General features: G+C 39.1%; 1 protein-coding gene across 1 annotated transcript; it reads right to left on the bottom strand.

Annotated features, from left to right (window-relative positions):
• Positions 1 to 6,272: 6,272 nt before the first annotated feature.
• On the bottom strand, positions 6,273 to 9,980 carry MRPS10 (mitochondrial ribosomal protein S10). Its single transcript, XM_010087918.1, has 6 exons — positions 9,925 to 9,980; positions 9,751 to 9,820; positions 8,506 to 8,645; positions 7,931 to 8,039; positions 6,724 to 6,813; positions 6,273 to 6,458 (listed from the first exon to the last, which is right to left on the bottom strand). Exons 1-6 carry the CDS (start codon positions 9,945 to 9,947, stop codon positions 6,372 to 6,374), a joined length of 519 nt encoding a protein of 172 aa, XP_010086220.1. The 5' UTR covers positions 9,948 to 9,980; the 3' UTR covers positions 6,273 to 6,371.
• Between the last annotated feature and the right edge of the window lie 2,674 nt (positions 9,981 to 12,654).

Below are 12,654 nucleotides of genomic sequence, written 5' to 3'. Positions count from 1 at the left end.
CGGTTGGTTTAAGCCGCGTCCGGGGGAGGCTGGAAATGGCATATTCACGAACACATGACCTCTGCTCAGCAGTGCTTTGCTAAACAGCAGCGTTAATCTCGTTTTTCTGTGACAGTGCCTGCCAGCAGGTGCTGCTGTGATCATTTATTCACACTTCTTTTGACAGTAGCGGGGAGGGTTTTCCACCTGCTTGCAAGATTTGGGCCTACACCGTAGTATCTCTTGTCCCCCCCTTTTCCTTCACCCAGAGGTCAATGTCACCCTCGAAGGTGATGGCACTCCGGGGACTGCTGTCTCTTTCCTGCCTCCCTCCTCCCCAGACCTTTCATGGGAAGGAGCCTGCTTGCAGAGGGTTTTGTGTTTAGGATTAAACTGTGAGCTACTTAAAACATGGCGCTGCCATTCACAAACACCTCTGGGAAGATGTGCTCCCCAGGAGATTGACACGCCGGCTTCAAAGTGGTGAGGCACAGGCAGCAAAGCAGCCCTGACCCCGATGTCCCCTGGGACCAGGGAACACAGAGCCCCTCACTGGGGTATGGCAATCCTTTTCTTAAATCAAATCTCTCTTCCTCAGAGAACATGTAGCAACAACAAAAAAATACTTTTTTAATGTTTCCAACTTACAGGCCAGAAGCCACAGATTTCTCCCAGGGCAGTCAAGAGGAGGAGGATGTAATGCAAGTCCTTCCTGGTTAGGGCCTGTCAGGGCCACTACAGCTCAACCTCTGTAATCTCCACTGAAGCATTTCTTCCATGTGAGAAGGTGGCTCAGCTGTTGGCCACCAACACCATTGCTGGGCCACGTCCCTTTCCTGGCAGCGGGTGGCAGGTGGGTGGGTGTGCACAGAGCCTGGCTGGTGCTCCTGAAGTCATCCCCCCAGGTGGGAGCCACAGGTCAGCAGGCCCCTGCCTCTGTCGGTGATGGTGGGGGGAGCCTGCCATCGGCAGTGGAGCCTGGGCAGCTCAGGGCTTCACAGCCTGAACAAGCAATGGGGAAAGGGAAACGCAGAGGAGAGGCTGAATGTGGTTCCCTGAAGGCTCTGTCCACAGCTTTTCCACAACTCTTCTAAATGAAATGCAGTTACTAATCACTCCCTTGAATTACAGATTTTAAACCAAGTTGCTAGCTGAACTTGCATTTCTGAAGTGAAATCCTGTAACTGGATCCAGTAAAATACACTGGAGCTTCGAGTTGCTAGCATGATAACATATCACCAGCAATGTACTTTTTACAGATTTCCTATACACCAGCGTCTTTGATCGAGGCAATAATATTGGAAAGAAAACCAAGGCAAAAAGCTTGAATTATTTGTAATCTGTTCTCCTGACCTAATTCTGTCAGCAGCCACGATTAAACCCTGTCAGCAGGAGTCTGCTGCTGCTACCTGTGTACCTTCAGCACTTTTATCTGCATGACATATTCCAGAGACACATGGTTTATAAAAGCCGCTTCCTTCATTTTAGAGAACTCTGCTAATCTAAACATAATGGATTCTGTGTTTCTAGCTTACTGCCTTCATTCATCTCATTTCATTTATCAGTGCAGCAACTCACTTTTATGCTTTTCTTCATCCCTGCTTTTCTACTTCTACTTTTGCCTTTTCCCTTGTGAGATGCCTTTTTCATTTTATTGTATATTTTTCATTGTAATAAATGCATTGATCGCATTCTTTTTCCATTCAAATGCACAAATGGAGAGCTAAACTTGAAATAATTTTTCTGTAAGTTAGTTAGGCAGTGGAAATTACACCATGGACTGTAGCATATAGCTTATAAAGTTGAATGATGCTTTATTTACTATATGCTGTTTTGTGGCATATAATAAAAAGAAAGCAGCATAACTCAAGATACTGGCTTGGAGCAATGTGAAGGGTAAGAGGTTCCTTCATCTCAGTCTAGCCTTGCTTAATCGTCTCTGTTGCCTGTTTCTATACATCACTCCTTTCCTGGTAACAGCTGGCACCTATGCAAAGGCAAGCACCTTGATGTTGCCTTGATGTGCTTTTGCATCAACATAGATAATAACAAGAAAATAAATACCAGTAAAAATCAAAAAGCAGAGCCATGCCAAAATACAGTGTTTGGCAGCTGCTGACTCAAAATATAAAAAGAATTTTTTATCACAAAACAACCCCAAACTTTACTCACAGGCTACCTAAAAAAACTGAAAGTTCTCTGCAGAAGAACAGGAGTACCTCTAGAGTTGGCAATTTCATCAGGCCAGTCTAGCTGCAGGACTTTCAGGATGTGGCATGACGTTTTTGATGGAAGAATGATGCTATTATCTTCTAAAGGGTAACACAATCACCCTTTGAAGCTAATTGGAGGTGGTATGCTGACCCATCGAAAGAGCAGAACATGGCCATGTTTAAGGCAACAGATTTTTAAAAACTTCTTTATCCTGCTTTGTTTAGCATTAACGATCAACAAAAAGTTATTCAGGCAAGTATTTGTTACTTACGTATGCAAGTTGCTTGCTTGTTTGGTCTTAAGCAAAACTGATTTAGCTAAGAAGAACTGCTGGGTGTTTTTGTATTAAACATCTGTTCTCAAATAGCCATATTTAGCCCCATATCCTTATTTTGCTGATGGAAACTAAGTTTAGAAACAGCTGTGCTACTGCCTTTTTTTTTTTTTTTGCCACTGTGAGCTGTATTTTGAGTGATGGCATTGAAAACCAAACTGCAATTCTTTTGACAAGAAAATGACTGTTTACTGACACTGCAGTTACTATAATGTCTTGTTAATGTAAAAAACACCACGATTAACTTAGTATTCTTTAAAGAACTACCAAGCTTACACACTGAAAAACAGAATATGGAGATTAAGATAGCATCTCTTAAAATTTTAGTCTTTTTGTGGTGGGAGGGAAAAGCATTTTAGAAGAATCCAAAGTACACAAACCACATAAGCCGCCTGGATCCATGTGTTGCCTATAGCAACATTAGCTTAAAAAACCCCAAACCCACAAACACTTATGTAGAAGCATATATAATACAGTAGAAAGCTTAGCTGACAACTTAGTAGACATGTGCATTCCAGCTTACATGACAGAAATGGAAAACTGAAGGAAGAGGATGAACACATAGCCCTAAACCTTCTGTGGACACCCAGAAAAATGAATACATTCTTTTCAGTGTTTCAAACTAGTTCTGCAGTACATCCATGTCCAGTTTGTAAGAAACAGTTTAGAGAGAGCATGTAAGGCCAGGTTTTCCAACCCTTGATACCGTGCACTGGGACAGGTTGTTAAATGTCTGCAAGTGAAGGAGAGGCATAGATTTGAATGAGCCACCAGGGGAAAGAAATCTGCATTATGACCTTCTCTGCTTTGGAGTGGGTGCCGATGTTAGGGAAGAATGGGTCAGATGAAAACTGACCCTGTTTAAAATACTAGAATTAATTTTTCTGCCAACAAGTTACCAAAGTGATCTATGTATAGAACATTGGCTTTATTTTTTATGTTCCCTCTTGGATAATATAGAATGATTGTTTTGGTCTGGAAGTTTCATCACTGCATTTAATTTCTGATGGCAAACTAAACCTTCTGCTCTTTAATTTCTTACCAGCATGACCACCACAGGTTGAAGAGGCTTTAATCAGTTCTCGGTATCTGAAGTTGCTGTAGATGTTTGGAGTCTTGTTGGCACTACTCAGTTACGATTTCACTATGTCTCCATAATGCAGATATTTTAATTTTCTCTGAGCAAAAGGTGAAACTTTTGCACTCTAATATTAGTCTTAGGGAAAAAACCCTATTAATATTTTCAGTAATTAACACCAAAAAACCCCTACTATTTTGAACTGGCAACTCACATTCTAAGACTGAAGCAAAGAAGAATTAATATTTACATGGCAGTAGGGAATGAAAGATGAGTGATAATCATGTGCTGATGTATGAAAGACCTTCCATCAGCAGATGTGATACGCTGATTGCACACCTTTTGATACTATCAAGTGGCATTTTACTTAAGTTGAAAGAAGAAAACGTACTTTTTATCAATCATGTTTCTTGTAACTCAATAACTAGCATTTCCAAAGAAAAGTATCTTTTGTTCAGAGTACTAGGAATTTTAGATTGAACAATGAGACAGTAACTTATTTTTCAGAGGGAAGCAAAACCCTAAATCCCATAATGCTTTCCACTCATCTTAAAAAAGTATGTAGGAAAGCGTTATGGAAGAGAAACGTTACACTTGCTGTGTGCACCTACCTGAACTAGTAAATTGCTTGTGTTAAAAGGTTTGTTTTTTTTTTTTAATAGTCTCACTGTAAATGAAATACATCCCTGATTCCTGTAACTTCAAGAAACTGGGTCAGTTTAAGTCAACAGCTGCCAAACACTGTATTTGGGCATGGCTCTGCTTTTTTATTTTTCACTGGTATTTATTTTCTTGTTATTATCTACATTGATGCAAATAGCACATCAAGGCAACATCTTTCCCAAAACCAAGTATCCCTTCTGCCAGCGGGTTGTTTACATGTGTTACTACTTTCTGTAGTTGTCTCCTAAACCCATTCCTGTTTAGGTCTGATAAAACTCTGAGCCAACTGAAAAGCCATGCTGACTGGCCATTTAGCCAAAAACTGCAGGCTGAGAGTAGAACACCAAAGACAATGAAAGACAACCCCTTAATCTTATCAAGCATCAAACCAAGAAAGACTTAGTACTGAGCACAGTTACATTTCAATACTATATACAGTTTGAACTTGGCAGGTGGCTTATGCAAAACTAAGCAAGGAAACACGGCCAATTTGAAGAAAATGTAACACAGACTTGAAAGAGGCTGCTCCTCTGAAGTGCTAGCTTTATTTAACCAGGTCAGCTCAGTTTCTTCCTTCACATTATACAGTATCTGACATGACTTTAAAAAATGCTATTATGACTGAATACTAGGAATGAGAGAGAGGAAGAATAGCTTGAATTTGAGGAAAGCAAACATCTTGAAGGGAGAACTAGGTAGTGCATCTTCCCATAAGGGCTTTGATTAACTGATTAACTTCCCTTTGTTTTGTTTTTTTCCTTGAGGCATATTGGTGTAAGTGCACAGGCAGCTTTTTTTCTATCACAAGTTGATACCAGCTATATTGACTGTCTTGAAATATCCCTCCTAAAACACCTTTGGGCCTCTCTACTGCTAGAAAATGCAGACAATCTTCAAGCTCAAGCTTGGTTTTTGTCTTTCAGGTATTTCCCCTTAAGATTGTCCATTTGTGTCTAATAATAACACTGGGATTCTTTTCTTTTGTGACTGTATAAAGCTTTGAGTGCTCTTGATAACTATGATCCAGCTTCTCTGCTTGTCTTGTCCCAGTTGGCTATTCCTTCTGTAAATTCTTTTAATAGCAGTCAGATCAAACCCTTAATACTGACGCACATTCCTGCAGCTGTGTCCTTCCTGCTAACCTAGTAAAGGCAGAAGTGCTTAATGCAGTCTGAAGGTAAAGTCAATGATGGCTTCGTACCCAGCATTATCTCCTTGGACTCAGGGTGAACTAACCTTCAAAGCAGTTGAGGACTCTTTTGCTATTCGTACTGTTTTCCCCCTCTAAGCACAAGTAGTGTCCACCTAGACTGCATTTACACAATGACCAACCAAGCCAGCTTACAAAAAGGCTCTGCCTTTCCCTGTAATGCACTGTTTGTCTTATCCACAATGACACTTTCTAGTACCCATTGGCTTTCCAACATGTCTCTACTCCAAGAGCTTCATTTGGTTAGAGACGTCAGCCTGCGGAAGTCTCAGATTTGCACTGTGATCACTGCTCTGTTAGGAAGCGGTTACTAAGACTGGAAATGAGGCTATTTGAACTGTAGGAGCCTAGGAAGGTCTCAGTATGCCTCAGTGTCCTCTAAGATTGTGCTTTTTTTACTTGCTACAAGTTAATATTCAAGCTGTACGTACACCTGGGATTCAGCTACTTCAAAGGAACTACAACAAAAAATTAGTAACAGTCTGGCATCCCTAACATTAAAATCTGGCATCCCTAACATATACACAAACATGAAGTAAATTTTGCAAGTATTTCAGAATTCAGAAGCCATTTAGTATCAAAATGAGATTGAGAATTTATATTTTTTTATATATACACACTTTTATATACATACATAAATAAAAATAAATTTTACCTTTCTACAAACACCTTATAGATGACCATAGTTCTTGATCACAGAGTAGTCAGACTTCATCACTTTATAGCTGTTCAGTCAACATGTACTGGAGTTATAATCAATAATAATTTGATGAAACAAGATTTTACAAAATTACTTTATAAGAGAACTTTTATTGAACAATAGACTGTCTCAGTAAATTAGGCAGATAGGCGCAACTAATTTCCGCACTAATGGAGCCAAGTACCTGGTGAGTTCATGACTTGACTTCAGTTTCTTCTACTTGAGGTAGTGTATCCCAAACTGGTTCCCGAATGTGTTCAGGTATTTTCTCTATCTTAGTCTAAAAGGAAAGCAAAGCAATAATTTATTATACCAACCAGTTAACATCTAACTACTTTATTTATTCTGGTTTGAGATATTTATCAGATTTAAAATGCCACCTAGTGGCGGTTTCAAGCAATACAGCCTCTTTACAGTTCAACACTGGAAAATGCTCCTTCCCAACTACACACATCTCCTCTGACAACTTCTGAAAGGAAGTAGTTATTGGTACTTGCACCAGGACTTAGTTGCATAACAGTTAATAATGTGAGATAGAAACTTACCTTTTTTACTTCCATGGCAACCCCTTCAGGTAAGTTTCGTTGAACATACTCCAAGTAAACTGCAGCAGTACTGCTTGTTAGGTATTTTAACTAAAACAGAAGTGATGTTTTTTAATGAACTACTACTATTAATACTTCAAACAAAATAATAAAAAAAATATTACTTTTCCCTAGCTTCTCTAGCTCTTGCTATGGGACCAAACATCCTACAGGAAGGCAGCTTTCATAATATCGAACGAGGCAGTTGAGTTGTACACAACTACTTTATACTTGCATGAGAGTTATTTCACTCCACAGAACTGCGCATGCTGCCTGTGATCACATCCATTGATTATGATGGAAGTGGTGGATCTTAACACTGCTGGTATCAGATGAAATTAATTACAGGTTATGCAAGAAGTACTAGCTTTTGTATACTCTCGAAGTTCAAGCTTGTTATAAATCCTGCAACTCCAGAATTTCACTAAATTACTGATTTTCTAGTTTCTCCTGGATAGCAAAAATAGTGCTCATGGTCTGTGGGAAGCCGTTTGTACTGCAGTAATGTCTGGTGACTTACAGCAAACTCCCATTTTGCTAAGCACTGTGCAAATATACAGTAAGACACCCAGGAGCCACAACATGCTGGCAGTAAACCTTTCTTCTAAGAAAGTCAACCACAACTGTATTCTAAACCATACAGAAGCCTGTGTCATCAACCACAGAGCTAGTGGTCTGTATGTGCTTCCTTTTTCGTATTTCCTCCAGGCAGTCTTAGTTTGGCACATTATGTTGCATAGGGCAAAAGTATGCGTGTTCAAAAACATCAGACAAACTCACAAAGAGCAGAACCTTTCGTGACTGGTAATGGCCATCATTTAGCTGCATCTTTTTCCCTTCCTGAGAAAGCTCCTATCCCACTGATTCTCGGAAACCAAGAGTATAAAACATATAAAGATAACCCTCAATTCTACCTTGTATTTTAATCATTCTTTCAGCTGTTAAGATGATGGTCAAAATCAGTCTCTTAATACGAAAATTATGTAGGCTGTACATTCAGAATAACTTGTGTTACATTTGACATACCTAGGTCAGCTGTTTTCTGCTATCCTCTGCCCTGTCCTCCCCAACCCAAGTACATAGGAAGTTGGTGTTCACACCTGAACTAACATCTATTAACACCTTTGAATTGTGCACTTAGAACATTTTTTTTTTTTACATTTCTTACCTCCAAACACATGTAATGAGTTCTCATTTCATACTGAACTCTGTGCTTCTTGTAAATGTGTACAGACTTTAAAAGTGTCAATCGTTCTATCTTCTTTGGAGGTTTATGTCTGAAAAAAGCACAAGAAGAAAATTTCATTTTATACAAAGGATGCTAATATAAATTATCTGAAAGATTATGCTGGAATTCCTGTTCTTATTTGACATTTAAAAGATCCACAAGGAAGTATTAAACACTGGTACAGTTTAGGATTAACCCACATGGGCATGGTTAATACTCAGGTATTAACCAGCATTAGTTCAGGGAAGCTAGAGCACTGACAACTGTACTTAGAGACTTAGAGTACAGTCAATATCCTTCATGTAGTTAAAATGCACTTCTATTACAGCAGTGCTGAGTGTAGAACTGCTGCTGCTTTCTCATCTAAGAAGTGCTATATTTATAATCTGAGAAAAACCGTCAGATTACAGCTGTTTCTTCCAAAAGAGAAAACACTTCTAAGCACTGAACCTGAATTGCAGTAGGTGACATAAGAAACATCTGACACCATGTCACTCTAGAGATCAGTTACTTACACTTTTTCAACAGAGATGCCAAGTTCTTTAGCTGCAAGCACTGCAAAATATTCATAGCTCTCCAACACAGCTTTATCGTGGCCTTTAACTAAAAGGGACAATCTCTTGTACAGTGTTTCTGGCTCATCTGAAACAGACACCTGCATTTTTAAAGAAAGGACAAGAGTTACCACTCCATGTTCTCCTTAATTAATGCATTTTCTTAGCCTGTGCATCCTATTTGTCAGAGGACAAAAAACCACGCTGTTAGCTGCTTATTTTAGTTTATCTGCAAGAAGCTGACAGTATTACCTTGATTAACCATTTTCCCTCTTACCAGGTCTGCGAAGAGATACTTAATTTCTGAACATTCAGGTAAAATTTATTCATCAGAAAAGGAAAGGGAATGCCAGATAAATAAAAGGAGGACAACAGCAGCATGGGCAAGAATGAAACTCATTGTTAAAGCAAGTCTGGAGGAGCAATATTTGTATTTTAAACAGCAATGTGAGAATACCCAAAGACTCTGCTTTGGTATGGACAGTCACTAGAACATTAACGACAATAACCAGAATTCTCACTTTACTAAGTCAGATACATCATCTTTTCTGTTTGTCCAGGTGCAAGTTTGTGACTTTCAGGCAGAACTTCAATTTCCGATGGCCTGGGCTCACTGACCATCTGAAAAGCCGTGAAGTGTCCAGGAAGCACTCATTTTCCCACAGGTTTACTCCCAGGCAGTTTAGCACAGTACATCTAGCAAGCATCAGACATGACAGGAAGGCTGTGTAGGCACTACAGATCTAATACTGCCTGTAAGATTTTGGCTTGCTTGCATGTATTATACAGATTGAACACATGTTAAGTCCTACTCAAAATGGAGGCATTCAGATTCTAAAAGCAAGGTACCACTATGTGCCTTCATGAGCCTCCCACCTCATCAGCCCTGGGCTCCCAGCTTCCAAGCCAGAGACAAAGGCCTTCGGCTGGCTAAGCTGCTGCAGGCGCTGAACTGAATGTGGCCAAAAAGCTGGTATTTCATAGAGTTACAGCAGGAAAGTGACTAAGAAGCAACTGTGAGCTATAGAAAACTTGCGGGGAAAAAAATTTCAAATACCAGTAAATCTAAATTGTTTCTTTCTCTACAGAAAATCTGACATCACTAAGACAAAACTTTAAAAAGCTGCAATAGGACTTCCAAGTTTTTCTGTACACCCTCTTTTTTAGTAAAAGAATATACAAAATACCATTTTATGAAACACTTACCAAAGGATTAGTCTTAGGCTGTGTATCAACATGGGATCCAGCCAACCGTACTCCCATTAAGTCGGATTGTCTAGAAATGTGGTAATGGGGAAAGCATAAAATAAGTTGTTGAAGTTGGATTTTTTTAGGGAGTGTGGAGGAGAAGTGGAAAGAAGGAGGGCCTTTTATACTTACAGAAGAAAACACTGCTTTTGCATAATTCTGCTTGCATAATTGACAGGAAAAGCTGATCCCTGCATAAAATAAATAGGTTATGGTATTTTTTTTTTCCACACACTGGAAAGTAGACAGTTAATACAGGTTTATTAAAGGTTACTTTTTTGCATATCAGAACATAACAGTCTTAGGCATTGATTTGCCAAACTGGAAAGTTTGGTCTATCGGAAAACACAGGAAAACAGGAGCACGGAAATGTATTTTCAGGTGCTATCGCATACTAAAAAAAAGGAACGCATTAAGGAAACAATGTAACAGTAGGCACCTATTATTAACCAGGCACCTGAATAGCAATCACAAGGCATTATTTTTAGCAGAAAAGCGTATTTTGTGTGGCATCAGATATCATTTCTGTATATGATGTTTCCTTTTTAGTTTTACTTTCATAGTACAATATCTATTAGCTTTGTCAAGAGACAAGCCTAAGTAGGACTTGCTGTTGTAAAAGCAACTGAAAATAGTATCCAATAAATGCAAAAATTCAACCTCTGAATTTAACCTGAAATTTCCCATTTTTTTCAGCAAAAAGTTCCTTGTGATTTTGGACACTTGTTCTTTTGAAGAAACATGTAAATGGAAATGCTTCTAACAAGTAAATGAACTATATTTAAAAGATAACATGATTTTTCTATGTTAAAAAGGGAATACAAGTTAATCAAGATATAACATTACTGTCTTTCCTATTAGAAAAATCGCTCCTTTTTGAATGTTATGCGGTTTCTAGCTTCCTTCCACTAATTCTCAATTTGGCAAAGTTATAGACTACTTGAGGGGGTTAAAAAAAAAAGGAACAAGAACTCACTTGCTTAAGAGAAACTTTATTAGCTACTTAACCAGCCCCTTATTTAACAGGTGTTGGAGTCACAGCTTTAAAAGAGAAGAGAGAAAGCCCACGCATCAGTTATGTAGGTGACTGTATAATCAAAAAAAGCAGGAAACAGTCAGAATTGACACTTTTCCAGGTAATCTTAATATAGTCACTCATGGATATGCATAACTAACTATATAATGCTGTTAGGTCCCTAAACTTCTCCAGTATGCATTATATATTAATTATAGATCAACAGAGAATGAAGCTGTTTTCTGAAGTCATTCTGCATCCAATACGGAAGATGACTGCAGGAAGAGGCAGGAGACTTTCCTGTTTACAAAGCTGACTGTTGTTTGGAGAGCACTACTGAATGTCTCCCCTTAGGCAATGCTTTCAAGTAGGGATGTTCATAGACGAGCACTGGTGGTACATTCTTAAGTGCATGACAAAAAAAGCAGCTTTAGGAGCGCTGAATTTTTGCCACTATAGTTGATGACCCTTCAGAATGTTACAAAGTTCAAGCTGGGAACTACCTAAGCCTTAATACCTAAAATTAAAGAAATACATCTGACGAAATTATCTTAATCTTTGCATCTCAATGCTCTATGTCTGAAGTCAGAGTATTGCCTCCCTTTCACTCAATGCCAATATGAAGTACACCAACATCATCACCTGACATCACTTCAGGGAGCAGACAGGCCCATGAGCATAAAACTGTATTCAGTCCCAAGCTTGAACTGTGCATGCAAGTATATGGCACAGAACCCGACCCCAGACGACAAACACAAGACTACTGACTAGAATTGTAACTAAAAGCTCTATGTGTTTTGGTTTTTGTTTTGGTGGGTTTTTTGTTTGGGTTTTTTTTTTTGGTTGGTTGGTTGGTTTGGGGTTTTTTTTTGCAGGTATGCAATCTCTGCTATGTATTCTTTTACTTCAAACTGCTTTTACCTTATAATACAGATTTATTATTTGCATATCGAGATATGTACACATAGCATTTCATGTTATGTGGTTTTGGATACAAAATTTTCAGTCTTCGCAAACTAAAGATGAGGAAAACAAAACAAGATGAAACGAGTTCTATCCCACATACTATGCTCCACAGCTTCTACAATACTCTACGAGTGTGCATATTATCCCCACCACATGCCATCTCCTTTTGTTACTAATTATGCAGGTATGCATCGAGTCAAAAGGTTTTGTAAAATAAAGGCGTTCCGTGTAAATTTTGACAAAATGATACATTGAGTACCCCAAATACGAAAGATGGCATTCAGAAGGCAGTAAAGTGTATTTTAACAGCTTCTTTCATTCCCTGATTTAAATATACTTCACGTGCTCTTGCTAATGGCCATCAAAGAAGGTGGGAGACACTCAGACTGCAACATAACAAAATTCAATTTCCTGTGTGAACAAGGCCTTGCACAAAACAAAATTAACCCTCTCCTAATGCAAAATAACCTTCATTTTGTTTGGCTGAGAGCTACTGAAGTACTCAGGAGGCAACCGATGACTGGAAGGTGAGCAAATCCAGAACAGAAGAGAGTTTAGGGCTTCAGAAAATGAATAGGAAACCCCCAACATAAACATTTCTCAACTTGAGAGAAAGCAATCACTCTTTACAAGTCAAAACCAGCAGAAAACATCGGCAGCGTAAAAACTTCAAGACCTGAAACTTTAACACTGGAACAGGCTTGGCACGTAACCTCCAAATCCAAGTCATCCCCTCTTCATCATCCCTCACAGAGTTACCACCACAACACCAGAAAATTTTGAGGCCCCACTACGCTGACGAGCGCTGGCAAAGACACATCCCCACGCTGCAAAACCCCACCCCTCCCTCAGCCAAAAGGAAGCCACTTGGGCTCGCCCAT

The sequence above is a fragment of the Pterocles gutturalis genome, unplaced genomic scaffold (assembly GCF_000699245.1).
Source record: "Pterocles gutturalis isolate BGI_N339 unplaced genomic scaffold, ASM69924v1 scaffold40011, whole genome shotgun sequence".
In the NCBI taxonomy this organism is placed as follows: domain Eukaryota; kingdom Metazoa; phylum Chordata; class Aves; order Pterocliformes; family Pteroclidae; genus Pterocles; species Pterocles gutturalis.
Note: the sequence above shows the minus strand (reverse complement) of the source record. Positions and strands in the feature narration are given on the sequence as shown.